Source organism: Ursus maritimus, unplaced genomic scaffold, assembly GCF_017311325.1.
Source record: "Ursus maritimus isolate PB19 unplaced genomic scaffold, ASM1731132v1 scaffold_25, whole genome shotgun sequence".
Lineage (NCBI taxonomy): Eukaryota > Metazoa > Chordata > Mammalia > Carnivora > Ursidae > Ursus > Ursus maritimus.
In genome coordinates, this window is record NW_024425008.1 from 11677242 (window position 1) to 11704805 (window position 27564).

General features: G+C 50.7%; 1 protein-coding gene across 2 annotated transcripts in view; it reads left to right on the forward strand.

Annotated features, from left to right (window-relative positions):
- Positions 1-3563: 3563 nt before the first annotated feature.
- Positions 3564-27564, forward strand: part of CCDC88C (coiled-coil domain containing 88C) — a 126696-nt gene continuing 102695 nt past the window's right edge. For both annotated transcript variants that reach the window (XM_040641522.1, XM_040641523.1), the window contains exons 1-3: positions 3564-3785; positions 4514-4614; positions 11608-11716. In XM_040641522.1, the coding sequence (XP_040497456.1) occupies positions 3726-3785; positions 4514-4614; positions 11608-11716 (270 nt within the window). In that variant the 5' untranslated portion in view covers positions 3564-3725. The remainder of the gene's footprint in view (positions 3786-4513; positions 4615-11607; positions 11717-27564) is intronic.

The following is a 27564-nucleotide window of genomic DNA, read 5'->3' on the forward strand; positions in this document are numbered from 1 at the left end:
GAACGATAGAAGATACTTGCAAATCAGTTATCTGATAAGGGATTCATATTCAGAATATATAGAGGACTCTTTAAATGTACCCACCACCAAAGACATTAAAAACTGGACACATCTCCAAACGGGAGAATGACCAGTAAGTACACAAAAAGCTGCTCAGAATCACAAATCATCACGGAAATGCAGATCAAAACTACAATGAGATACCATTCACGCCCACAAGGATGGCTACTATCAGAAAACCAGAAAACCAGAGAACAAGTGTTGGGTGGGTGGTGTGAAGAAATCAGAACTCTCGTGGTCTGCCGGTAGGATACAGAATGGTACTGCCACTGTGGAAAACAGGAGGGAGGCTCCCCTCAAAACTAAAAATATAGCATTGCCATAGGATCCAGCAATCCTACTTCTGAATAAACTCAAAAGAACTGAGAGCAAGGTCTCAAAGAAGTAATTGCACACGTGTTTATAGCAGCATTATTCACAATAGCTAAAGCACAGAAGCTATGCAAGTGTCCATCAATCAATAAATAAACAAAACGTGCTATATACATACAATGGAGTTATATTCAGCTTTACAAAGGAAATTCTGCAATATGGTCTAACATGGATGAACCTTGAGGACATTATGTGAAGGGAAATAAGCCAGTCACAAAAAAACAAATACAATCTGATTCCTCTTACAGGAGGTGCTTTGAATAGTCAAAATCCTAAAGACGGAAAGTAGAATAGGGGTCGCCAGGGACTGGGGGGTGGGGAGGGAGAACAGAGAGTGATGGCTTAATAGGTATAGAGTTTCAGATGTACAAAAGGAAAAGAGTGATGGGATAAATGGTGGTGCTGGCTGCATAACAATGAGAATATATTGAATTCTACCAAAGCTATACACTCAGCGGTTAAGATGGTTTTATGTTATATGTATTTTGACAAAATAAAAAATTATTTTTAAATCATGAAAGTAATATACACTTATTGTAACAAGAAATCAAATACGGAGACACGTTAACAAACAGCCATTCCTCCTCCAACCCCCAAGTTGTACAAAAAATTTCAGCTCCTATCAGGTAACCTAGACATGCCATCAGCTTACAGTGCTGAGCCAGCATTTTCCAGGAAGGGAAGGAAAATTCCTTTTCAGAATGAAGAACACGATTAAAATAGTTCTGTCCAGGAAGCAATATATAAAGCAGAGAAATTACTTTTTATGCAGAAATGAACAAGAAAAAAAATTTAAAGAAAGGATGATGTCTCAGCGCGAAAGCCAAGGGACATCCAGGCAGGGATGGAGGGACGCTGCTTAGTGGTTAGTAGGTGGTCTGTGTGTACGCTCTCTGAAGCTTATGCCCCAACCCAACGAAGACTTAGGGGAACAATTCTTTAAGTAGTGATAGAACCCAGCAGAATATCAGGAAGATAGTCATTAAGATCTTCATACACGATTTTACATGCAACACCTTGACCCCCCAAATTATAAAGTCATATAAGGGAAAATGTTCTTATTCTAATTTTAGGGATTAAGAGGCTTCTAGGAAGTACCTTGTCCAGGTCGTCCAGCCCTTCAAAGCTTTTCAACCCTGTAACCTGGGCACCATCTAGTTTACCTGACCCCTGTCTCCCACGGAACAAGGATGTGGCAGGGTCAAGGCAATGAACGATGGATACACCAATGATCATGAACCAGCACAGCAGCTAACTGACCCCAAATCAGAAATTCTTCAACGGACTGTGGCCCAGGGACTGCCAATATCCCCAGGGACAAATTCTCTCACCACGATGAGAAATGCCTCACCACAACTGTAAGAAAGCATTCATTAGTCCAATGTGCTTCTCAGTGTGAAATAGCTTGCTTATCAAATAACTTTAGTCTCTCCAAAAGAGCTGGGGTCAATGTGAAAAACACTCTGGTCTCACAGGCATTCCCTGCTTTACAGAACAAGGACCTGTAAACAAAGATGGATGTGGATACCCGTTACACCTGTTTTCCAACTGATTTTACAATAAGGGCAATTAGGGAATTAAAGTATTTCTGGTGCATAAGAAAACCATTATGCTAGAAATTTTAGTTCCTCCGCACTGTCCCACTTTTTCCCCACTTACCTTGACTTCTACATTTCTCTTTAGGGACTCCTCGTCTTATCCCCCTTGGCTCCTGGGGGCACATTGTCCCCTCCTCAGCTCAAGATGCGGCAGAATTCGGCTGCAATACCACATTTCACCGGCAGATGCCGCAGCCTCAACACCTGAGAGCCAACTTTCAGATTACTAACAACACAACCGGCAGCCATTTACTGCCTACTGTATACTCTCTCTCTCTCTCTCTTTTTTAAAGTAGGCTCCGCGCCTTTCGTGAATTTCAACCGGGGGCTTGAACTCATGACCTTGATATCAAGACTTGAGCTGCGGTCAAGAGTCATATGCCTAACCACTGAGCCACCCGGGCGCCTTGCCTACTGTATACTTGCAGTACAGCAATACATTAGGCACTTCAGGTCAGCCCCGCACTGGCTGGCTCATCTGGACAACTCGTGAGTACTAGATTAGTTAAATCGCATTAAGTGCTTTGAACAATGAACTGAATTGTAGTGTGAAATTATTACCAGCCTAAGGTGAGGTGGCAGAGACGGATGGGAACTTGGGTCCACCGCAGCTGTCTCAGCAGGTTGGTCTGGGCCCAGGGCTTGCTTTCCTTCCAGTTGGGACCACTGTCCTTTCTCCTGTCGCCCTCCACTAAGCTGCTGTTATGTCCTCCAACTTGGAATCCGGGATTTGGCTCCTCTACTGCAAAGTGACTGTAGTTCTGGGGGTCGGGGGTCACAGGAGGGGCGGCCGCAGGGCGGTTCGGCCACATCACCGGCCTCTTGCAGGAACTTCTAGAAGACAGGTGGCGCGGTGGGACGCAAGAGGTCGCGCTCTTACGTTCTAAACTCAACACTAAGTTTCCTCCTTTGACCCCCGGGCTCGCGCCCCACCTGCCCGCGAGACCGACACCCCCACGCGAAGCGCGAGGGCTACGCTCTTCTGCCACGGACCCTGGAGGGGCCTCTGGCGGCACCTGGGGGGCTGGAGCTCCGCGCGGCCGATGGGCTGCACCTGCCCAGGGCCGGGAATCTCGGGATCGGGCTCCGCCGTGTCCTAGCGTGCTGTGGGCCGGGACGACTCTGCTGTCAGCGCCCCAGCCTCCGGCGCGCCCCCCGGGGAGGCAGAAGGGCGCCAGCGTCCGCGCGCGCTCCGGCCGGTACTTAGCGTCCCGGCCCGCCGCAGACGCACGCGCGCAGGGAGACGCCACGTGCTGGGGCCCCGAGCGCAGAGGCTGCGCTCAGCGTGGGCGCGTGGCGGCGGCCCCACGTGCAGGTTGCCGGGGACGCCGAGCGGAGACCCCCTCCCCCCGCACACGTGCGGGCCGCCGCCGCCGCCACCGCCCCCTCCCGGAGCCCAGCGCAGCCGCGCCCGCACCCGGGCTCCAGGCCCCGGCACCGCGAGGCGGCGCGCCGGCTGCCTAGGGCCGCCGGGGGGCGGGGCTGCCGCCCGCATTGTTCCTCCCCGAGTGGCGGGCCCTCCCCTTCCCCCAGCCGCGGGGCGGGGCCGCCGAAGCCGCGGAACGTGGGCTCGCGCCCCGCCTTTGTCTCCCGGGTGCTAGCCGCCGCAGCCCCGCGCCCGCTGCTCGCTGCCGGAGCCGTTTTGTGCCGAGGCGCGGGGGACCGGGGCGTGGAGCCGGCGGGCGCAGCCTCAGCATGGACGTGACCGTTTCGGAGCTCATGGAGCTCTTCCTGCAGAGCCCGCTGGTGACCTGGGTGAGTGCGCCCAGCTCCCTGCCCCATTGTTGGTGCACTGGCTCCTTTCCCCGCTGCCTACGGGAGCCATACAGCCTCCCTTCCCGGGGGTCCCGGGTAGCCTCCGGGACGCGGGGGACTCAGCAAGTGCTCCTGGCCGAGGTCGAGGTCTGAGCCCAGGGGTCCCGAGGCATTTCCAACTCGGGAGCCCGCGCTCACGGCCCTGCCAGGGGCTGAGCAGGTACACCTGTTCTGACGGGGCGCTGGGCTAACGTCCCCGGAGCGGACAGGATCCAAGTAGTCACCTGGGCCCCCCATGGCTTGACCACTCGAGAAAAGGACCCACTCCCCCAAAATATTCTCGTGTAGTTTCTGAACCTCTGAGACCAGCAGGTGGGTGGCGGTGGGGACTGGAGAGCTCCGAGTGAGCATGTGTACAGGCTGGGGTCGGCGCAGTCATTTCCAGTAGATTTGAGACGTGAGAAATTTACTGAAAAGTCCCTTTTAGTTTTGTTGTTGTTGTTTTCCGCCCTGGGACACTGGAGAAGAGTGGGGAGGAAGTTTTCCTCCTGCTGTCTTGCGTCTGTTGCCTGGCGCAGGGTGGGGGTAGAGGCCCTGGAGAAGGGTGGGCGGGCGTGGGTGACCCCCTCTTCCCACACGGGCCTTGCCGGCCTTTGCCCTGGAGAGCTTTAGACAGTGCGCTCGGGGGTGACTTTTCCTGCCTCTCTCTCCGCGCCCCTTCCCGGCAGGTGAAAACTTTTGGCTCATTCGGAAGCGGCAACCAGGACAACCTGACAATGTACATGGATTTAGCAGACGGCATCTTTTTGAACCAAATCATGTTACAAATGTAAGTTATCTACGGGGAGGAAGGGAAGAAGGAAAGAACGATGCTTCAAAAAGTTTAAGGTCATAGCTATGGACCATGAAGTTCTAACAGGAGGGTTCTTTGCCAGTGGGGCCCCTGGTGTCTCAGTATTAAGGTGACTTCCTCCCATTCCTGTGGATATGAAGAATTCCGCGACAGCAGCGTGCCGGCTTGTTTGGTAAAGGCAATTTGGAATTGAATGACTGTCATCCACATGGTGTAGATAGCACAGTTGACTTCAAACTCAGATACTTGACTGAGGTTTGAGCAACGACGTTAAAAAACACACCCTTTTGGGGGCAAGGAACTGTAACAGTCTGGTTACAGGAAGTGTCTAGGGTGGACCCGGAGCCTCTGTGTGACTATAAAGTTGCACTGTAAGTTGGGATGCCTGTATTTGAGCTCCTTTTCACTTCGCTGTACATTTTCAGTTGCCCCATAGCAAGTGCAATTCGTTAAGGCCCTTCCCATGACATGGATTTAAAGTTACTGTGTGAAGAGAGCTCTGGGAGTCAGAATGCTGTGGCACTGTTTGTCTTGATGCACTCAGCTTAAACAGGGTCTTGGTGGAAGTTAAACTTATCAGCATGTGTGTGTTGACCACATCCTTTCCTGCAGCTGAATTCTGCAGAGCCTGTCTGATTGACAGCCTGCCACATGTAGGTGTTGGCTCCTCCCGCTGTATTCTGTTTTTAACTCAAAGTGCCGGGAACATATTGGAACTGACTGTCAGTATGATTCACAGGCACTGGAAGCAAACTAAAACGTTCTAATGTTCTCTGTGGATCAGCCACTGAGGCTCACCTACTCACCTGCAGCTGAGCAAGTTGTCCTACCGGAGCACGAACCCATTAGCTAATGAGTATCAGCTTTGTGGCCCACGCAGGAGGAGCAATTAGCTTTGGCATATTCAGAAAGTGGTTTAAATAAATCTACCTAAAAAAGGTCTGTTTCGAAAATTTCCTGGGAACACTGCTGCTTTTAATAAGTCATTTGGTGTCATGATGTGGGAGAGACACTTCAGTTTTTGTTTCTTTTTTTTTTTTTTTTTTAAAGGCCCAACTAATCTTACCAATCTTGTGTTTGATTAGATCCTAAAAAGTGTGTTGCCAGCTTTGGCAGCACTTGTCTGAGAACATTGATGAAAAGGACTTTTCCTGGGGTTGTCTAGTGGCATATTTAAATCCTGCCAACTCCCCACCCCTATTTTGGTGGACCCCGAAAATGACTGGATTCCATTGGTGCAGTGACCACCGTGTCCTTACCCAAGCCCAAGACTGTTTAATTAAAAACAGCAGTATCCCGGCCTTTTCATTCAGTTTTTACACCCAGGCAGAGGGGAGAACAAAAGCCCTGGGACTGTTTCTCTTTCTTCCCTGACCTTTGGAATTCCTGAAGCATTTACCACTTGCTTGTAAATCAGAAAAGCCTGTTGGACCATTCCTTTGAGAAACACCGGCCCATCACTGGTTCGCACTTGGCCCGTGGCTAACTTCAGTTTGAAGGGCGTCTCCCCTTCCCTTGACAGTTTTTACATGTTCTCCCCTCAGGGATATGCCAAGATAATCATCCTAGGAGCATGGCCTCAAGCCGTGCTTCTGGAACCTTCTGGCCAGGGTCAGGAGCAGAGGAAGGGACACCGGGCAGCCGTTTGGGTGGCTTTCCAGCCGAGAAATCAAGGAGTGAGAGGCACCAGCAGCACACAGTTTACTGATCGGATGATCAGAATAACCCTGTTCCAGGTGATAGGATAGAAATCAGAACATTGTTTGCTCCTGGAGGTGGGTGAGGATTGTCTGGAAAGGAGACACAGGCGAAGTTCGGGGGAGAGTGGTGGTGATATGTTCTCTGTATTCACTGGAGTACATTTTATTTTTCAGAACTCATCAAGCTCTAACTTAAGATCTGTGTATTTCACTCTATGTAAAGATTATCAAAAAAAAAAAAATGTATGCCCCCCCCCCAAAAAAAGCGTATTTCAGCCCTAGTGTTGACAGCCTAGGTAGCCAGCCTGGATTAGAACTCTAGGTCTGTCTCCTACTGACCAAGGGATGCTGGGCACACCACTCAACAATTTAGTTTCCTCCTCTGTACAATGGGAAGTAAACTGTCTCCCTGAAGAGATGGTTGCAAGGATTAAATGGGATGATGTGTTAGCAATTAGCACAGTGTTTATCACTTAAGAGGTACTAGGGTCAATTACAAATATGCCATCTTAATCCAGAAAGGATTTGAGGCACCCCATAAGAATTTTTCCAGTCTTTCTTTCTCCCACCTTCTTAGTCTCCTAGATTACTGCATAATTCTTAGCCTTGGCCCTCTCTCAAGGAGAAGTAGAACAAAACGGGATTCTGGGATCCCCGTCTAAGACCCACATCTAATGCTGTATGTAAGCCTCTGTGTTCGCTTCTCCTGAATGGAGAAATGTCAGGCTAGCTAGCAGGTCAAGGATAAAGCTATGTTCTGCCTTATCTCCTCAGCTGGTAGCTCCAACTGTGTGCTATTTGCCTATTTTGATAAATTCTCCCCACGTTGGTAGGACCTAGGAGAATTGTAGAGAGCAGTATGCTAAGTGGGTATGAAGCTCAGATAAGAGGCATGTTACCTAACACTTCAGAGCCATATGGAAGCCGGCGGGGGTCACGTGGCTGCACCTGGGCATTGTCTCTGGCAACTGAAGAAGGCTGCGGTCGTAGTCTCTTGGCCCTGGCCTCCCGGTGACATCAGTGCCTGAAAGCAGGAAAGCCCTGTGGGCTCAGCTTTCAGGGGAGGCCCAGGTGTAGGAGAATTCCCAGTGAAAGGCATTGAATGGTGTGAACCAAGATGCACGGGGAGCCTGTTGAATCGGTCCTCTGTAAATTCAGTCTTTCTGGGTGATCTGCTGGTAGCCAAGGGGAAACAAGATTTCTCATTCACTTTGGACACATTTCTCACTGTGTCGTAGGAAAGGTATTTAAGCACTCGGACTCTGAAAGCACCTGGCGGACAAGTTCACATTCCTGTCTCTGCCACTTCTTAGTTCTGCCTCCTTTGGCAAATTACTTAAACTCTTTAAGCCTCAACTTCCTGATCTGTAATAAGGGGATAGTATTTTATACACTTGTGAGGATTAAATAAGATTATGCATCTAAAAGATGCCCAACAAACATTCATCATTGTTGGTAGTGAGGCCTAGGGCCCGGTGTGTGTGTGTATGCGTGTATGTATGTGTATGCGTGCCCGCTTGCGTGTGCGCACCTGAGCCACTGTACCTCTGTACTTTTGAAAATGGATACCTTCTGATTTGAGGCAGTGGCTATGGAGTGCAGTTGGGAACTTGGGATTGGGCTTGAGAGCTTGTGCCTTTGCGAGGCCTGTGGTAAGTCCAGCTTTATTCAGACTTTATCTCTGGTGCTTACTGCAAAATTCAGGATAATATATTATTCAGGAGTTGGAAACATCCTCAGGTCAAACGGGAGAGTTTCCTAAATTTCTTTTTTTTAAGACTTTTTTTTTTTTTAAAGTGATCTCTACACCTAACATGGGACTCGAACTCACAACCCCAAAATCAAGAGTCGCACTCCCCACCAACCAATCCAGCCAGGTGCCCCAAGTTTCCTATGTTTCTAAAGGGCATTTTTAGGATAATTTAACTCCCTAGTGTGTTGGAAGAGGACTTCTAGTCCCATTCTGCCTATATAAAAGCTGAGGGCAAGTACTTGTTAGTTGAATGAGTTGTATTGGCGGAAAAGTGTTGGAAAAAAAAGATTTTTGTGAACTTAAGTGATTTCCTTTTTTGGCAACAGAGTATGACACTCTTCATGGGGGCTTTGAGTTCTTAAAAATTACACCAAAAATTTACCTTGGTTGTAGGAGAGTAGCAAGAGACAGATGAGCCAAATAAAATTGCCCGTGATTTTACCATGTAGAGGTAGCAATGCTAATATTCTGGTGTCTTCGATGTTATCTATGGTAGATATATGTATGCATATATGTAGATATATGTATGAATGTATGTATGCATATATGTAGATATATGTATGAATGTATGTATGCATATATGTAGATATATGTATATACATATGCATATATGTAGATATATGTATGTATATGTGTATGCATATATGTAGATATATGTACGTATATATGTATGCATATATGTAGATATATGCTCCTTAAGGCATCTTTATACTGACATGGGCTCATGCTATTGTCTTTTAGCATCCTTGTTTTTCAACCCGTGATACACTGTGGACATCTCTGTGTCAACAGATCATTTCTTGATTCGTTTTTAAATTTTGAAAGTCTTTGTAATATAACGAAAAGTTGCAGACTGGCTTTCCCAGGGGAGGGGGGCAAGGTTGCTATAAACGTAAATCATAACTCTTTAAAATTCTAGGGCAAGTTTATTTGCTTTTTTCTAGTTCGAAGTTTTTGTTTTTTAAAGATTTATTTATTTGAGAGAGAGAGCAGACTCTCCGCTGAGTGCGGAGCCCGATCTCACATCCCCAAGATCATGACCTGAGCCAAAGTCAAGAGTCGGATTCTCAACTGACTGAGCCACCCAGGCACCCCTCTAGTTAGAAGTTTTTATAAGGAAGTGCTGAGGACCACACAGTTTGGACTTCAAAATCTTCCTGAGTTCAGACAGGCTACCAGATGCTTTCACCCAGTGCCTCCCTCCTGTCCTCTGACCTCTCAATATGCGGCTTGTGGGCTTTTGCATTCTAGGGCTGTTATGAAAAAAAGTTCCTTGTTAGTAATGATGGCTTTTGGGGATGTACAGTCGTGCAGGGGTTTATAAGAGTTTGCCAGTGCAGACCTGGCCTTCAAGAATGACAGCCTAGGGCTGGAAGGATCCTATCGTCATTTTGCAGATGAGCACCCTGGGGCCCAGAGAACCTTGGCCAGTCCTGTGCCCCGAACTGGCATCTGTGCCTCCTGCCCCATTTTGTGCCCCACGGAAAGGTGGGGGTGACTCCGTGCTGGGAGAGTGAGGATGAGCCTTTCCTAACCATAATTGACTTTTGTTTCCAGTTATTTCTTCATAACCTCTGTACCCTGTGAGTCTTCGTTAAAAGATGGAGTACTAATGATCGTGATAATTAGTCTAATTACTCGTTCGGTAAATGTTGAGGCTCTTTTGGAGTGTTGTTTCGGTTAGCTGAGCTGGGAGAACAAAAGCAGAGCTGGGCAGGGGCTTCTCTGCTGTTATCTGGGGGACGTGCAGGTCCCCACCCAGGGTGTGTGCTGTGCCTTTGCACACGCAGTGAGTGTCCACCGTGTATTCCAGCACGTGTGCCGAGGCCCCCTGACTTAAAGCTGAGACCGCAGAAACAAAATGGAAAAAGCTCTGCGTGTTCTCTAAGTTCTGTTTTAAGAAGTACTTTAGTCACTTAGTGAAATTGCTTCTTCTCTCTTGAGGTACCTAAAGAGAGGAGAAGTGAGTCTTCAAGACAAATTGTTTGTAACGTTAAGTATACTTCTGTAGCTAAAAATGCCTTTGTGGTTGAAGTTCTGAATGCCACTTCTATTCCTAAATTAATTTCCACTGAACTGTTAACCTTTGTTTTCTCAGTAATGAATGGCTCCAAGAGAAACGTAACGTGCAAATGGTTTGGCCAGACTCCATTACTGTGTGAGGACAATAAGAAATGTTGTCACATGACGGTTGAAAAGCGATTCCCTGGTTGCCCCAAGGCTGCCCATGTGATTATTTTAGGGGATACAGGTTGATTGAATAAAATCCGTGGCTATTACTGCGTGTTGTAGGTAAAGGGCTTTGCATACGCACAACACAGGGTAGGGACTCCTGGTGTATACGTCAAATATTTAATGGTCGAATTCTAAACAGTTCATATTATTAAAAAAAAAAAAAGATTGTGTTTCCAGTAACGTCTGAAATGGTTTCTACTTGTGGATTTTTTTTTTTTTTCCTGTTTGTCAGTTTTGTGTTAATTACTGGCTTTGGAATGAGCCCCGTGGCATCGGGGCTGATCTCCTTAACTGTCCGACTCCGTCTGTGCTCCTGTCCCATTGTGGGGCGATTACCGAGGAAGAGGCTGACTCTCTGCCCTCGTACCCGTCTCACAGGGCCCGGGATGACAGACGAAACCCTGAAAACACTCCTCATTTGATTAGACAGTGACACGGGAGGGAGGGCTTTCTTATGAGAAGTATCGAGTGGTACGCGGGAAGGTAGGAGCCAAATCCGGTCTACCCAGTCTGTTCTCTTCACGTAAGAAACATTTTCAGAAACCTTCTGGACGTGGATGAGTGGAAATACAAATCCATTGATTCAGATTTCTGGTTTCATCCCAACCAGACCTGACTTTTGCCCGAGACTGGAAAGTAAATGACACCGTGGGGGTTTCCCACATGAATTATTTATATCTCTGTGCTTGGCATTTCTCGTAGGGTACATGGGACACTGTGTCACGTCACACACTCCTGCTGTTGGTTTTTCAGGGTAGAATTGTGTCCCCGAAATGTAAATCACGGGCAGCACCAGCCCTAGGCCAATCTGGTGACAGAGGTGGGGGACCCCGGTGAGATGGAACATGAATGATTGTGATTTATTAACTCAGAAAACATACCTTTTTTTCCCCTCTTTTGGTATTTCCTATATTTTGGTTCAGCTTTTAATCTTTTCAGTCTTGAAATCTGTCTTGGGAGAGGTACTTGGTTTTCATTAAGTATCACTTTTGGGGTCTGCATTGACCTTTGGTGGTGGTTTATGGGTGCTGCTAGCAGTGGGAACGGAAATAATGTTGACTTGGCCCATGATGGGTTGGTGCTGGGGGGTGGGGGAGCAGGGAGGTGATGAGGGTCCCCCCCTCCTAAGATCCATGGCTTGGTAGTAGTGGAATAAGGATTTGACTCGAGCCACACTGTCACAGCCTCGTGGTTACTGAGGACTGGAGCTGGCTCTCAGCTGGGAACAGGGGTGTGTGGCAAATGCTGGGGTATGCAGTTTCCATTCTCTTCCCTCTCCAGAGACCCCAGACCATCAAATCAGCGCATCAACAAGCACGTGAACAACGACGTGAACCTCCGCATTCAGAACTTAACCATCTTGGTGAGAAACATTAAGACCTACTACCAGGTAAGGGCCTGGAATCTCTTCCCCTGAAGTCCTGTTACGCGTCTGGTGGTGTCGTCACTGAACGGTTTCCCCGCAGGAAGCCGAGAGGAAATGGGGTTCAAGGTTAGGCATCTGCTTGCTCACGCTTGGTGTGTTTTCACTTGCGTCCTTTTTTTTTTTTTTTTTTTTTTTTTGCACTGTGGGAAGGGTGTCAGATGTTGGATCACTTTGTCCAGTGAATGTCCTTTGAGCTGCGTGCAAAGCATTGTGCCTGGTATGATGGGGGCTCCAGGGATGGTCCTTGATTCACAGCCGCGGCCCCAAGCATGCTCTTGAGCGGGGACCCTGACATGGTGTCGCCCACAGCTGAGTGAGTCTTTGTTCAGGAGCAACTGAAAGGGTTGAGGGAAAGAAGGAACCGCAGAAGGGTTATGTTCGTGACCCCAGCTTGCAGACAGGAGCATTGGGGTTCACGGTGTGAGGCGTCCACTTGGCAGGTGCTCCCTGTGTCTCAGCAGCACGTAGGTGATGGGTTGGGCAAGGGGGCCTGGTGGGGAAGGGCTGTTCAAATATCCATCCCAGCCTTTGGAAGGTCAGGTGAGAATCGTTGATGTTGATGGGAAATGGATTTAAACTATGTCTCCCTGGTTTTTAAACTTCCTAGCAGTGAGCCTCCTTCTCCACCTCCCCCCTCCCAGTACATTTTTCTTGAAACCCCAGGTGAAGCCCTAGTGACTCTGATTGACTTGAGGGTTAGGGGGCCCTAGTGTTCTCTGCTCAGCACCTTCCTCTCCCGCTGGGGCATCTCTGTGGTTTCCAGGACCTTAAGGAGCACGGTTTGAGAACTGCTCAAGAACAAATCTTTTCCAGATTCATGCTGGGGCTTCGCTGATTCCTTGGGCAGACTCTGAGTTGGGGACCTGTTCTTAGCATCAGCTTCCTGGACTGTAACTCATCTCGGTGCTGGGGTTTAGGGACATCCTCAGAGTAGTGAGGTCCCTGTCAACATGAGGTAGGCCTCGGGCCACTGTGCTCGCTCTCTGTCCTCGTGCAGTCGTTGCTGGTTCTGAGGTCAGCCGAGGCATCATGCTGCATGCCGGGCCGGCTCCTGCCGAGGGCTGTGGTTGCCGTGGGAGCCCTCCTTCTGACGCCTCAGGACGAATCTGAAGACGGACGAGAGAGGGAGGGAGTGGGCGGTGTCCTGGGTTTTCCGAGATGATGGTTTCCATCCTCCCATCGAGGTCGGGTGCATGAGAAGGGGTTACTGTAGCTGGGACGCTTTCCCAGTGCAGCCAGTTCTGCAAGCCACCTGTGCTCACTGCATGGACCATCGGTGGCCCAGCGCTGTGGGCTTCCTGAGCAGCCTCTGCGAGGCTTAGGTCCAGCCCCATCCTTTTAGTCCCAGATAGATGCCTGCTGTGCTGAGGAGGGGCGCCTGGGCGAGCTGGATCTATGGGGCTGAATGGGTCTGTTTTCCTGCCTGAGGGGTGCCACACTCAGGCCCGGGCATGCTGTAGGCAGGTGGGAAATAGTCAGCGAGTGTTTCCCTGGGGATGGCCATGGTCAGGGGAAGCTGAGCAAAGGGCAATGGGGCTGTCAGTGAACTTGGGTCTGGACATGGAGAGGGCTGTCTGGTGGCTGGGCCGGTTGTTCAGCATGTCCTCAGGGCTTGAACCCTATCTGCAGGCACCATTCATGGTGAGCAGGTGCTTTTAATGCTGTGTGCTAAGTGCCAGGGCAAGTGGATGGTGCTGGTAGCTCAACAGACCCCTAACCCATGCTGCGGGGGGTGGGGGAGAAGGCTTCCTGGAGGAGGGGGCAGCTGAGTGGAGTCTTGGTAGGTGACTGAGTTTCCATGTTTGGAGGGTCATGGGAAAGAGAGAAGGGGAGAGGGTGTAGAGGAAAATACGGGGGCATGAGACCGGTTTGTCTTTGATCTCTCAAGGTCCGTGTTTTGCACAGTTGCTCTGATAAAGGTCTGTTTTACCAAGTTTCAGATGAATCCAAACTGGGGAGGATGGGAACATGACAAATACAGAAATTCAGACCAGGCTTGCAAGATTGGCCAGAGCCAGTGGCGCTAGGTCGACAGGTGTATCTTGGGCCGCAGGTGTGGCTGGGGAGTGGTAATCTCTCCCTGGTGGTAGCCATGAAGCTCTCAGGTGGAGGCGAGCTCTCTGAGAGCCCCGTGCACAGTCAGGCTCTTGCTGCAAGCTGTTGGCCGTGCAGGGGCTGTGTTCTGCTCTTGCTGGCCCGGGGAGTCCCGTGCTGGGGCTGAGCCGCGGCTCCTGACCGTCCAGATGTGGTCTGGCCGGAGGGAACTTGACACCCGCTTGAGACCGTGTCAGTTCGGAGGCAGATTGCTGCTCTGTGTAGAGTTCCAGAAGATGAGACCCAGTCAGGGGGAGGAAAAGCTGTCTAGTCCGTTCTCAGGGCCCAGAAAGACTCACGGGTAGAAAGGACGACCCTCCAGCCTTGTTCTGCTTCTGCACTGTTAACTCTTTGTGGCTGGTGCGCGTGGGCAGCCGCAGCCCAGAGCAAGTGTTTGCCGTAAGCGCTCGCTAGCGGCTGCAGAGCTGTCCGTGCTTCTCAGCCCTGCTCGCTGGGAGAAAGCTCCCGGGCTGCTCCCTCTCCGGGCTGCCACAGGTTAGGTGTGGGCAGCTCTGTAGCTTTTTTTTTTTTTCTTTCTGATCTATTGTAAAATGAAGTTAAGTCCTGGTCTTGTAAGTAATAGGTGCTCTTTATAAACAGCTTGGAAAATAAGTAGCAAGAAGAAATGAACCACCCGCAATGCCACCACTTCAAGACAATCCCTATTAACATTTTTACTGTTTCCTTCCAGTTTTTGCATGAATAGTTTTTGTTTTATACTGTTGTGGTCATGCCATATATACAATTGCATATCCTGCCTTTTTCCCTGCCACCTGACATTAAAGTGTAAGCACAGTTGGCTATGAGTATAAGAGGTCCTGAAAGCATGTTTTCTGAGGAGTGCTGCCCGAGTCCCCTTGTGAAAGTGGCCCTCCAACTTGGGAGGGCTCAGGATGAAGCAGTGCCACTCCTTGCTGTTGCAGGGTGGCCTGGAAGGGCGAGAGAGTGCCCCCCGAGTGAGTGGGACTCCCGCTTGCCTGTGGCTTTTTGGTGGACTCCTTGAGGTCACAGAACCCCTCCTCTGGTCGGTTCTGCCCACTAGCTGTCCCCTTCTTTTCAGAGGCACCATGGGGCAGGGATAGAAAGGATGGGGACCTCTCTTGAGTAGCATGGGCTTATCGCACAAGGAAGCTCAAGTTGTGCCTCTGAAGACCTGTGGAGACAATAACCTTTGACCTTTTTCTGGGGCAGAAGGTAGACGGTGGGGGCGAAAGCCAGCATGGCCGGACTTAGTCTGACCACTGGTGCGTGCGCCAGGGTCTCAGGCTGCCTCCTGACCTGACTTGTCTGGGGTTGGGGCCTAGAACCTGCATTTGCAGAAGTTCCCCAGCTGTTGGTCTTACCATCCTTCCAGCAGGCTGGGGAATCAGTGGGCTTCTCAGTGTGTGGTCCCCAGACCTGCAGCATCAGTATCACCTGGGAACCTGCTAGAATGCAGATCGCCAGGCCCGTCCCCAGACGGGCTGTGGTGGTCCGGCAGTGTGTCTTCACAAGCCCTCCTGGTGATTCTGATGTACACTCTCGTGGGAACCAAGGGTTAGAGTGTTTCTAGTGATGTCCAGAAGAGGTGTCTTCGGCCAGGTCTCCCCAGGTGACTCCTCTTCATCACGTCCAGCGGACACACATCTCCCCTGTCCTGGGACAGGGAAGCAGAGAAGGGAGTGCTTGGTGTAGTCGCTGCCTTTTACAGAAGAAAAGGCTGACAGCCCAAGGTGGAGGTACCCGCTCCGGTCGAGCCTCCGCAGACAGAGGAACATCTGCTGAGAGGCCTGGAGGAAAGGCAAGCTTAGACCAGACCCGCGTGCTGCCTCAAGCCACCTGGCTGGCCAGCTCTGAGCCCCCCCCTCACATGGTGCTTGTTTCACTTGCTCAACAGCCAAACTCCTTTTCCTCGGAGTCCTCAGGTTAAATTTTACGGTTATAGAACGGTTCTCTTTATGTTCACACTCTCGAGGGTTTGCGTTACATGCGGGTTCACTGGATACCGGAGCCAGTGGGAAAGTGCATCTAGTAGGAGCGGAGATCCTTGCTGTAGCAGTGGCTGATGCGAGTGTATTCTTCGGGGGCTGTGCACGGTGTCGCACTGCCATTCCCTGCCCTGGACACCTGCAGTCCTGCTCCTCCTCCCAACATTTCGGGCCTGCCTGTCACGTCACGTGAAGTTACTGAGGCTCCTTTGGTTTTGTGCACTTCAGACAGCGACCTGGATAAATTCGGCGTGTGGTTGCTGTTTGTCGTCAGGTGTACACGTAGATCTCTGTCCTGAAATTGGGACCCTCAGGTGAATGTATGGACCCGCCTGCAGAACTTACCCTGAAATGAGAAATCTGCAGTTTCCTTGAGCGGCCCCCCTTACGGATCATGTGCCATGGTCAGAAGGCCAGGACTGACCCAGAATATGGGTTTGTTTGTTTTTTTTTTTTAAGATTTTATTTATTTATTAGAGAGAAGGGGAGAAGCAGGGTCCCTGCTGAGCAGGGAGTCCGACGTGGGGCCCAGTTCCAGGACCCTGAAATCATGACCTGAGCCGAAGGCAGACGCTTAACTGACTGAGCCACCCAGATGTCCCGAATATCGTTCTTTATCTCAGAAGAAATAGAATGAAGAGTCTGGGGTTGCTTTATCTTCTATAGTCTTTTTTCTTTATTGCTTTGAAAAATTAAAGTAGTATGGATGTTTCTAATGAACACTTGTGTATCTATTAAAAATAAATATGAACACATGCATATAGTTCATATCTGCTTGAGGCTTGTTCCCCCCCCCTTAAATAAAATTTCTCTTATCCAAGTCCCCAGGATGCCTCCGGTGTGTCCAATTATCCTTCCCTCCCTCCCTGGAGATAACCCTCATTGTTAATTTCGTGGGTATCCGGTTCATGTTTTTATACTCTTGGTCCGTGTTTATGTGTATATATATGTGTGCATACATACATATGTGTTATTTTGTGTGACATCTTTAGATAAAACTTCCATACACTCGCCTGACCCTTTTCCCTACTCAGCCTGTTTCTGAGATCTGTCCATTTTCGGTGGTGGTTATATTAGATAAGCATGGGCTGACTACTTAAAATTAGAATTATCTCTAGAAATAATGTGCACTCAGTTTGAGAAATGAATGACTTGTCAAAAGTAAGAATAGAAGGAAACGTACATTTGATATTGTTGGTGGGAACATGGCAAACTCGCGTAGCTCGGTGTCATTCATGTGGTCGGTAGGGTTCAAAGTGAAGCCTCCGTAGGTGGGTGTGCCCTGCTTTCATGGATAGGGATGGTATTCAGGGGAATTGACAACAGTCCACACTGGCCGTTTCTACAGTACCAGTGGAATTTGCTTTATGATGAATACGGTATCAAATTTGCAGGGGAGAGGTTTTTTTTTTTTTTTTTTTTTTAAGATTTGTTTATTTTAGAGTGAGAGCACAAGCAGAGGGGGAGGGGCGGGGGGGGTAGAGAGAAAGAAGCAGACTCCCTGCTCAGCGCAGAGCCGGACCCTGGACCCTGGACCGCGGACGCGGGGCTCGATCTCATGACCCTGAGATCACAACCTGAGCTGAAATCAAGAGTCGGATGCTTAACCAACTCGGCCACCCAGGTGCCCCTCCACTTTGGTTTTATAGAGGAGGGCTGTGAGGCTCCGCAGGAGGGTGGATATTCTTGACTTTGTAGCTTATGTTTTTAGCGTCTGAGGACACTGAAAGTAATATCTCTTATTATAAAAATATTTTTTGAATGCAGATTGGGAGAAATAAGGGCAACTAAGTCCACCCATTATCTCACCACTCAGAGATGCCATTGTTAACATTTTGGTAATTATGCCTTCCATCTTTGCGTCTGCGTGCGCCGTGGGTTTCAAAGTGTGGGCTACCTCATCTATACTATGTGTAACCTGCTTTCTTTTCATTTCCTGTGCAGCGAGCGTTTTCCCATGTCATTAAACGTTCTTTCATAATAGGCAATTCACTGTCTACCTGGCACTCCCATCGTGCAGCTCACCCGTTATGGGAGAGCCAACTCTACCAACCAGCTCAGCTGATACTGTTACTTCTGTCTCAGAATTACAGACACCACCACCACGAACGTGCTTGGTACTTAACCCTTTCACCAAATGTTTTCATTTCCTGCGGATGAATGACTGGTATGGAATTCCCGGGTCAAAGGGCATGAATACTTTGAGGACTTCTGTTACTGCCAGGATTGCCTTTTATACAGGCCTTTTGTGTTTCTTGCCAACTTGCCCGTTCACGCCTGTCGTGTGTCGTATTAAGATACACCGTGTTCTGCGTTGGTGTTGAACGCATGACAAACATTTCTGTGTCTGTGCCGTGCGGATGAAGGTCTGAGGTTTTTACCGTATGCCTGGGCAAGCTTCCTTGCGTTGGGGGTACTGTCGGAGGCCGGTTTGGAGTCTCCAGCAGAACAGCCTCCTGGTGATGGTGGCGCAGTGATGGCATGGTGATGAGGCCAGGCGGTCTTCATCAGAGAGGCCCCTGCGTCCTGTCCCCGGGTCAGCAGTGGGAGCTCTTTTTCTGCTGTGGACTTGACCCAGGAGCATTCCTGCTTCCCCGTGACTGGGAGCTGTCTGTGTGCAGTTCAAGAGGGAACCTTCCGGACTATGTTGGGAAGTGAGCCCGAGGGGCGGTGGTCTGCATGGACCCCTCTCCTCTTTCCTTCATCTCACTTGCTGGCCCTCATTGTCTCTAGGGTAGTGATGAAATGGGGGATGAGGAAAGCTCTGGGAGCCCAGAGAGGTGGGGTTCCCTTGCCAGGCGCTGCCTGGTTCTTTTCTTTCTTGCTCTTAAGGCCGTTCTTCATGCCTGAGATGCCCACATCTCATGGCGTGGGAGAGGCCAGGTAAACCAGCCGCTGTAACACTTGGGCGATCACAGCCTGGGAAAGGGTGAAGCTCCTGGGGAGCTTTCCTGTAGTGGGTGACACTTGTCCTGAGTCTTGGAGGATTGGAGGGAGCTAGACCGGCAGAAAATGGGGCTCATAAGGGCGTGTCCTGGGAGAGGAATGGCACCTGCAAAGCTGTAGAGACAGAAAACAGCCTGAGGACTGATTAAATCACTTCAAGGTGGCTAGAGGTTGGGTGTCTTTGCGGGTGGTGATGGGTGAGGAGGGAAGATGATGAGGTGCGGGGTGGTAGGGGGCGGATGCCATGCTGATGAATTCAGACTTCATCCTGAAGGACTCAGGAGTCTTTGGGAGAATTTTTAAAAGGGCAAGTTGAACAAAGGAAATGCTGGCCCCCATATCAAAAATGGATTGGTTTCAGGAGGGAGTGGGGAGTCGGGGCAGATTGTGGGGGCCTGGACCAAGGCAGGGGCCGAGGGGACGAGTTCTGAGAGATACGCCTGGGGTATTGCCCATGCGGGGCCATGGGCAGCACCTTGCTTGGTGCCCCACCTGGAGCGAGCATCTGAGGGGAGGGTAAATGTTTTCCCAGGCCCAGGACCTCTGAGGCCTGCAGCAGATCTGCCCCCCACTTTCCCCAGGGCCTCGGGGTTCAGGGCCTGCCCCATGGGGCAGAATGGCAGTGGCTCTGGGTCAGCTGAAGGGGAGGTGGCTGGAGGAGGGTGGCAGCTTTCAGGGCCGCTAGAATTTCCCTTTTCTACACTAAACAGAAGGCATTTGCTCCTGACCTATGACCCTCTCTGTCCTGCTGACCAGGGACGGAGCAAAGAGGGCGGAGGACACCCAGTCATGTGCTTCATCACCCCAGACCTTTCCAGAGGCAGGTTTTGTTTCTGCAAAATGGGAGACCAGGTGTCAGTTGGACTTGATTTCTTGTTTTTTTCTCCTTTTCATTTTTAGAGGAAATGCTGTCAAGTCATATCGAATAGGAAGCAGGGACTTTGAGATTCAGCTTTTTGCCCCGGTCAGAAGCTTGAGAGAAGGAAACAGTGCCTCCTGTGAGCCAGGCCTTGGCACTGCGGGGAAGAAGTTGCTGTCTCCATTTTACAGGTTAGGAAAGTGAGGCTCATCAAGTAAGATCTAGAAACAGCCCCAGAGAGCTACAGGTTTTCTTGGTCATCGGCTGCTTGGTGACATGTCTTTCTAAAAATCAGTGTGTCTGCAGTTCATCGTGTGGGAAGATAGCTCGGTGTAGGCAGAGCCTAGTTCTGTGAAGGTTGGCAGGGCCACTCAGGATCTGCCCGGTCACCGGGGTGAGGTGGTTCCTGGGCCAGAAGCCTCATGTGGCGGGCCGGGCTGGGAGTGCTGCTTCCGGAGGGCCTCCTGCTTGGGCTCCGCCTTGTTGAAAACTAGATTTCACACCAGCCTGGAGCCCCAGAGGAAGGGACTGGATTGCTTCAGGCCCCTTCAGAAGCCAGCGCTTCCGGGCTTGGGTCATGGGTGGGATGCAGGGAGCAGCTGGTCTCAGACTGCACCCCTGGAGCAGCAGGAAGCAGAGAATCAGGGGCTAATTGCAGAGGGTGGGGAGGGGTGAAAGGTGGGTCTGATGTAATTAGTGGAGCTGGAACTTGGCCAGGCCATGGAGGCTGAAGGCGAGGAGGAGAGAGACACACACACACAGAGAGAGAGAGAGAGAGAGAGAGAGAGAGAGAGAGAGAGAGAGACAGAGGAGGCCGGGAGAATATACGCAGACACCATCCTCTGGTCTCTGTGGGCTCCCCCTCTTGACCTTGAGTCCAGACCGTGAATTGTTGGGGCTTTCCCTGCTGTCCCCGAGCTGCCACGCTCTCCTTCCCTCCCAGGCCCTGTGGGCTGCCGCAGCACTGAGCCCACATGCCCCATATAGGGTTGGCCCACGCAGACCTTCGCAGCTGCAAATCTGCCCTTTGTCCTGGCTCCTCTCCTTCTCCTGAATGGCACTTCTTTCCAGAATCCTGGTTCTGATACACGTGCTCTCACCATGGATTTACTTCTCTATACCTTTCATTCCAGGTTTCTCAGAGTTTGTGGCCACGCCTTTAAGAGGTGTCCTTTTCCCACTCTGGCATAGAAGAGACCCGGGGGTGGAAGTTGGGGGGAGTCACACACACCCCCCCATCGGGCAAATGGTCTGAATTTGTGCTTCCAGCAAAATATTAGCTGAACCACGACCCCGAAGTGCTCAGATGCTCAGGGTGGGAAGGGAGCCGGCCTCCTTTTCAGGTAGCTCTTGTCACGCACTCAGAACTGGGCTGCGAGTGTTCAGGGGCGTGGGGATCCCGCACTGCTGGGTGAAAGAAGGTAGAAACCTATTTTTGTTGTACACTGGACTCCAGAGAGGTAGGAAGTGGGAAGAGGTACCCATTCCTTTTGTGACGAGGAGGAGGGAAATGGATTTCTTATTTTAAGGGGGGGGGGGGGAGTCTCTCCCTTGCCTTGGGTTTTGGTGTTCGGTGCCAAGATCAGCATGTTGGAGGTTACAACGACTTTGTCAGAAGGAGACTCTGAAGAACTTGCCCGGGCAGGCTTTGCCCCTCCGTAGAGCCGCCCGCATGGCTCACCTCCAGGGCTAATAACAGTTTTTGTTATCCAGCCGTTCTCCTGGAAGGGCAGAGTTTTTCTGCTCCTGAGCTGTAGCATTCAGGGCCTTGGTCCTTTCCCTTTATGACCTGTAATTTGAGTCATTTTTCTGGTATTCAGGAGAAAGACTAACGAGGATGAGGAAGTGCTTGTCTGAAATTGGTGGGTTCACCAAGGATGATGGAGGTGTTGAAGAGGCCCCCGATCCGGAGTTTGTTGGTGATAATTTGAGGGCAGGTGGAGGTTTTAGAAGGGCTGCCGGCGACACCCTGCAAGGGTTCCATTGACTGGGGACGAGGTTTCTCAACAGGTTAAGGGGGGCGTGGAGGTGTTCTAAATACAGGGCCACGCTGTGAGGGAAGACATGGGGCCCAGGGCGGCTTTTGGGGGGGGGAGCCTCCCGTTGCTTCTGTCCACCTGGAAAAGAGTAAGACTGGAAAAGAACAAGGCCTTCTAGACTCAGGGTCTCAGAACCGCCATCCGGGGAGCACAGGTTCCAGAGTAACCGAGAAGGTCTCCCACCTGTGTGGGGAACGCAAGGGGGTTTTATGAGCAAGAAGGAAGGGGGAATTACACGATGGAGGTAGGGGAGAGAAGAGGACAAAGCAGCTAACTGGGGGCTGACGGGCTGAGCGGCCTCTGATTACTGTCTCATTATTTTATTGATGCTAGCACACAGAGGTGTCCCGGGCATGTATTACTTAACCTTACCATCCTCCTGTGATACCCATGTCAGGTGCTCTGTTGAAATGTTCTGAGCAATTGCCTGTAAAGCTGTTGCCACTTCGGGCCCAGGTCAAGAGTTCACCTGCTGGAAAGGAAAATGGAGCTTGAAAATGGGATCTCTTCTGTCCAGGGATTTTATACAGTTCCATCCACACTTCCGTTGGCAGCCACCCAGTGGTCCCAGCGTTGGCTCTGGAGGGGAAGGAGTCAGGTTTGCTTTCTCAGCCTGGGAGAGGAGGTTAGCTCTGGTGGGGGGTGGGGGTGGTGGTGAAGGCCAGGAAGGTGAAGCCAGAGGGGGAAGATCGAGATGGAGGCATGGGGGTGGGGAGGGGGCAGAAGTAAGGGCAAGCTCTGCTGCTTTGTCAGCTTGGGTCATTTAATTCTTGCAAGGGTCTAGAAACTCGTGTGTCATGGTTACTACCGGTGTGACTTAGGGTGTGTCAGTTAACTTCACCTATAAAATTCGGCTGATACCATATTACAGCTTGTCGTGACGCTTCACATGAAATGATGCCAAGTTTCTTGAGGCCGTGAGCGCTGACCACGGTTAGCTCATGCTCCCGGGCTGGCTTGGCGGTCGGTCTGTATGGTGCAGCTGCAAGGGCCAAGCGCAAGCAAGGAACACCACTGCATGCCTCTGTCTGCAGAGGCAGGAGGCAGAGGCTGGGGTCCTTGGAGCTCACCACCCACATTTGCGACCTTGGGGGGGGGCTTCATCTCCCGGGAGTCTTTCTTATCTGAAACGGGCATGTTAATAGTGCCTGCCTTAAGGACCGTGAGGTGGGTTGAATGAGGGCCTTGTGCGGGTACCGCGAGGGTGGGATGCCCACTGGTTGGGTAGAGGGGGTCGCGAGCAGATCCGTCTCTCTGGACGTGCTTCACTGGCTTATTAGTGGGTGGGTTGAGGAGAGGCCCTGCCCCGGGGCCCACTGTGATGCATTTTGGATTCGTCCCGTAAGCACGCACATATGTGCTTGACTCGCCCTACGCCTTTTTCTCCTCTATGATCTTTTTAAGTTTCCTGTGTGCTTACCGTGCACTGAGCGTCTTAGGCCTGTTATCTCACGATTTTATCTGCCCCCAGCAGTGAACTATCTTAAAAGCTGGTACTGCATCTTGGTGTCTCACCAGGGCAGTACGGAAACAGGTCTACCAGCAGCATGTGTTAGAGACAGGATACAACACAACAGAACCCATGACTCGGGAGTAAGTAGTTCAGAAAATCAGCCAGTCCTCGCTTTCGGGGAGCTCGTTATTACTGGGCTTGGATCCGGGATCCTGTCTCTAGGCTCGAATGGCCTGACAAATTCCCCGCCCTATTGCTCCTTTGTAGACTGAGTAATTGGAGGACAGGGCCTTGCTTTATTCTGTGTCGCTTGAGTGCCTGACCTGTATCGGGAACTTAGGACCTGACCGTTGAGGTCAGAGATGCGTTGAGGAGGTCAGAGATGCAGTGGGGTGGCTGGAGCCTCTGAATCCCACTCTTCGAGGGGTCCCCTGCTGCTTTCACGCCAACCTGCAGGCTTTTCATGTGGTGTTCCGCTTTGTTGATGGAGATGCCATATGTCAGGTACTGGGGAGGCTCGGTCCCTGGGGGGTGGAAATTACATTGATTGTTTTCAACTTTGTCTAGCCAGTTTGGCTCCCCTGAGCCTTGTAATGTTTAGGCTTAATGACTTTAAAACTTTAAAAATGAATGCCTCCTTTCCAAACCACAGCCACCAAACAGGCTACGCCTCCTGTTTACTTCTCTTTACAGTGTGGAATTAGGGCTGTGTTATCAGAAACTCGGAATCCAGTTCGGCACTTCTGGTGCTAAGCTGGTCTTCTAGACACTTCCCCCCTCCTCCCGCTTTACAGTGAGAATTTGTTATGTTGGAATCTTACAGACTAGAGCTTACAAAATTGGACTTTTCAGATAGCGGCTAAGTTGCAGCGGTGGGTGTCCCAATGTTGAGATGCCAACAAAAAGATGAGCTGGTGGCTCTGATAAGCCCAGGCTCTTCTTTTCTGCAGCTGCCTGGGGCAGTTAATCCCGGATGGTTTGGCTTGCCCACACTTTCTGAGGAAAGCACATGGGGACAGAAGTGTAGGTCACCTAGGAGGAAGAGATGCTTGGATCTGACCTGCTTCACCTGTCGTCACCTGTCACTACCCTGGTTTCTTCCTTTGGGAGGTAAACTCTGAGGCCATCTTTACCTTGTCTGCCCCTGGCCCGTATCCTGGGGCGGCCTCTGGACAGCGTCCTCCCCATTGTTGGGCAGACAGCAGGCAGTGAGGTCTTTCCCCCCCTGGGGCAAGCGATCTGACCCCTCCAAGCCATTTCCTCCTTTGTCCAAGGGGGACAGCTGCCCTTGACTCCCTGGGTCAGAGTGTGTACCAGCTTGCAAAATGCCCAGCCTGGTGCCAGCTGCAGAGCCGGAGGCTGGTGCGAGTGGACTGGACCTGTTACCAGGCTGTAGTACAGTCTTTGCCCCTTCCCTGCCCACCCACTCCCCTTCCGTCTACACCCCTGCGTCTTGTTTTGGCACTTTTCTCCCATTGGAGCACCTTCCCTTGGTCCGCCTCTTTGAACCCGGGTTTAATTACTTTCCTGATCCCCATCATTTCGGCACCCACCTGCCTTCTCTGGGTCCTGCACCAGTTTGCAGGTTTTTGTCAGGGCAGGCACTGGCAGCCTTTGCCCTCCCAGGGACTAGGGGGTTCATAAATGCTGGCTGATGGGCCACCCTACCACTTGGTGTTTTCCTAAGAGCCGCGTCTGAAAGAAGCAGGGCTAGCCTGAGAACTGCCCCCGGGCGAGCTTTACGTGACAGGCTGGACCCCTCTGTTCCTTCTCTAGTGCATTCCCTGCATTGAGACTGCGGGTCTTTATTGACACTGAGGCTCAGAAGGTGGGATACATTGATTTCTAAAGGCAAAGACACTTCGATGAGCCCTTTAGCAGCCTTTTTAAACAGACAGTAATCGGAATTGTCACAGCAGAGCCTTTGTCTTTTCCCTGTGAAAGTATCCTTCTCTGGTTCTGACTGAGGTTTCCCTCCCTGCTCTTGGGAGGTCAAGGTCAGGACATGGGGGTTCTGTGTTCATAACTACCCCCCACCTCCCCTCCAAAGGGTATTGGGTTGGGTTCTTTTGGGAGTTGGAGGGGGGCGTCGTGAGAAGGGGTGACTCAGTGCCAAAGTTGTAGGTCATTTACGTTCCCGGTGTGTTTGCGCTCCTAGGTACAATCTGTGGAAGGGAGAGCTTGAGCCACTGGGGATGGCCAGGTTGGCAGGAGCGTGGTCAACTGGGAACAGCTATTATGGTGGTCCCGGTGGTGACTGCCACCCTCAGAGTCCCAGCTGGCTGGGAGCAGCCAGATGGAGTTGGGAAGTGAATTCATGATAGGACTTTGAAATTGGAGTGTATGTTCAGATTTGGATGGAAAGAGTTTAGAACGTGTAAGAGATAACTACCAAAAGAAAAAGAGAGAAGAACATGGTTATGTTCAGGAAAATTGAACTTTTAGTCTTTGAGTAGGTTATTTGATTTTAGAAATCATCTTTGACTTAAAAAGCAAAGAACAACATCCATGCCAGGAGGTGGCAGCAGCCCAGGTGTCCATCTATGGATGGATGGATAACAAAATGCGTACACACAATGGACTCATATCCTTAAAAAGGGAATTCTGACCCATACTGCCACATGAGGAACCTAGGACGTGGTGTTGTGATGTAGGCCAGTCACAGAGACACACATACTGCGTGATTCTACTCGTAGAAGGGATCCGGAGCAGACAGCTTCACAGAGACAGAAAGCAGAGTGGAGGTTGCCCGGGACTAGGAACAGGGTGGAGGGAATGGGGAGTTACACTGTCCCGTGGGATAGAGGTTGACTTTGCAAGACGAAGAGGATTCTGGAGGTTGCTGTAACTGTGAATGTACTTAAAACTGCTAAACTGTACACTTAAAATCGGTTAAGATGGTAAATGTGAATGTGTATTTTATGTGGTTTTATGTTGTGTGTTCTGCCATCGTTTTACCAAAAACCGGATCGAACGCACACCCCTTCCTCCTGGAGGCCAGGGTCTCTCAACTTTCTGGTTCAGATGGGTGACCCGTGCACCTGGAGAGAGGAAGTAGGATGTTTCCACTCCTTTCTCTGGGCTTTGGGAGAGTCCCTGTGTTGTTTAGGATTTCTTTGTTTTTAACTCCTCCGGGCTCTGGGAATCCCCATAGTAGAATGAGACCAGCTGTTGGCTTTTTGTATATGGTACCCGGGAGTTGGCTTCAGTGACACTTTTGAGGAGGCTGCTGCAGGGGTAGTTCTGGGCTTTTCCTCCTAGGGTCTGGCAGTGTGGATTTGACATAGAGCCAGTTAGAAAATCAAGAGGTTGGACCGGTGCGGCCCCGAGGATTTCTGCAGCGGGGGCTTTAGTCAGCACGGACGCCTGGGAGATGCCCGCCTGCCTTACTCCTGCGTGTAGTGCAGAGCTCGAGGCATGCTTTGCGTGCCGCCCTGAGTTAGATGGGTCCCCAGCCGCTCTACTACGGTCATGAGGTGGGGATGCCAGAAGCATAAATTAAGAGGTTAGAAGGTTTTGTGGAACATATGGCTGTGTGCCAGACACAGGTCTCAAATATTTTCTGAAAGAGTGAAGAGAGCATCTAGTATGAACGTACGTGATATTGGTCATCAAGGGCTTGAAACCCCAGCCCCAGCTTAAAAGGGGCGTGTGTCTGTCCCACTCAGGTGGCTCACTGACCACATGTGGCTAGTTGAGCGGGGTCAATCAGCATTTCTTTTATTTCCCTTTCGTTTTTCCTCCATCATTTCTTGTTTTATTTTTTTTCCTGTTTTATTTTTTTTTCTTGTTTGTTTTAAAAGAATAACCTTTTCACCGGGAGTTAGCAGAGGGGTTTTTCCACATCAAAGCGATTCATCTTAAGTCCTGGCAGCCAAGATACTCCTGTGGTTGATGGATAGTCCTAGGAGAGGAGGACTTTTTAGAAGCTCTTGCTTAAATCAAACCAGGATTAAATTGTCAGACACAGAAGCATCCCTTTCCCCTTGAAGTCTTTTGGGTCTAGGTCAGTGACCTCAGCTTTGAATTTGGGATCACGTCTGTCTAGAAGAGCAGTCCGTGACTTCCCCCGGGAGAAGTCCGGGAGGGTGAGGGGGGAGCTGGTAGCGGAGGTGACGGCCCACAGCCCCTCCTATTCCCATTGTAGGGCCTGGACTTGGACGGAGAGTAGATGAAGCTGTTTTTCTCCCAGGCTCCTTCTCCCCTCACCTACCCCTTCGTGACCTATAAAGGCCCCACTCCACTTGGCTGTTGCGGCCGCGGCCTTAACATGAGCTAATTGGACCCTCCTCCAGGCAGAGGATGGGCATACTCCCTGCGTTGCTTGGTCGGTCCTGGATCTGTGGTGGTCTGACATCCAGGCTGATATCCTGCCTTGGGCTGGTGAACAATTGCCGGGGGAGAGGTCCTTTTCCATCTGGAAATGAGCTTTTTCCGTGCACACCCCCCCCCCC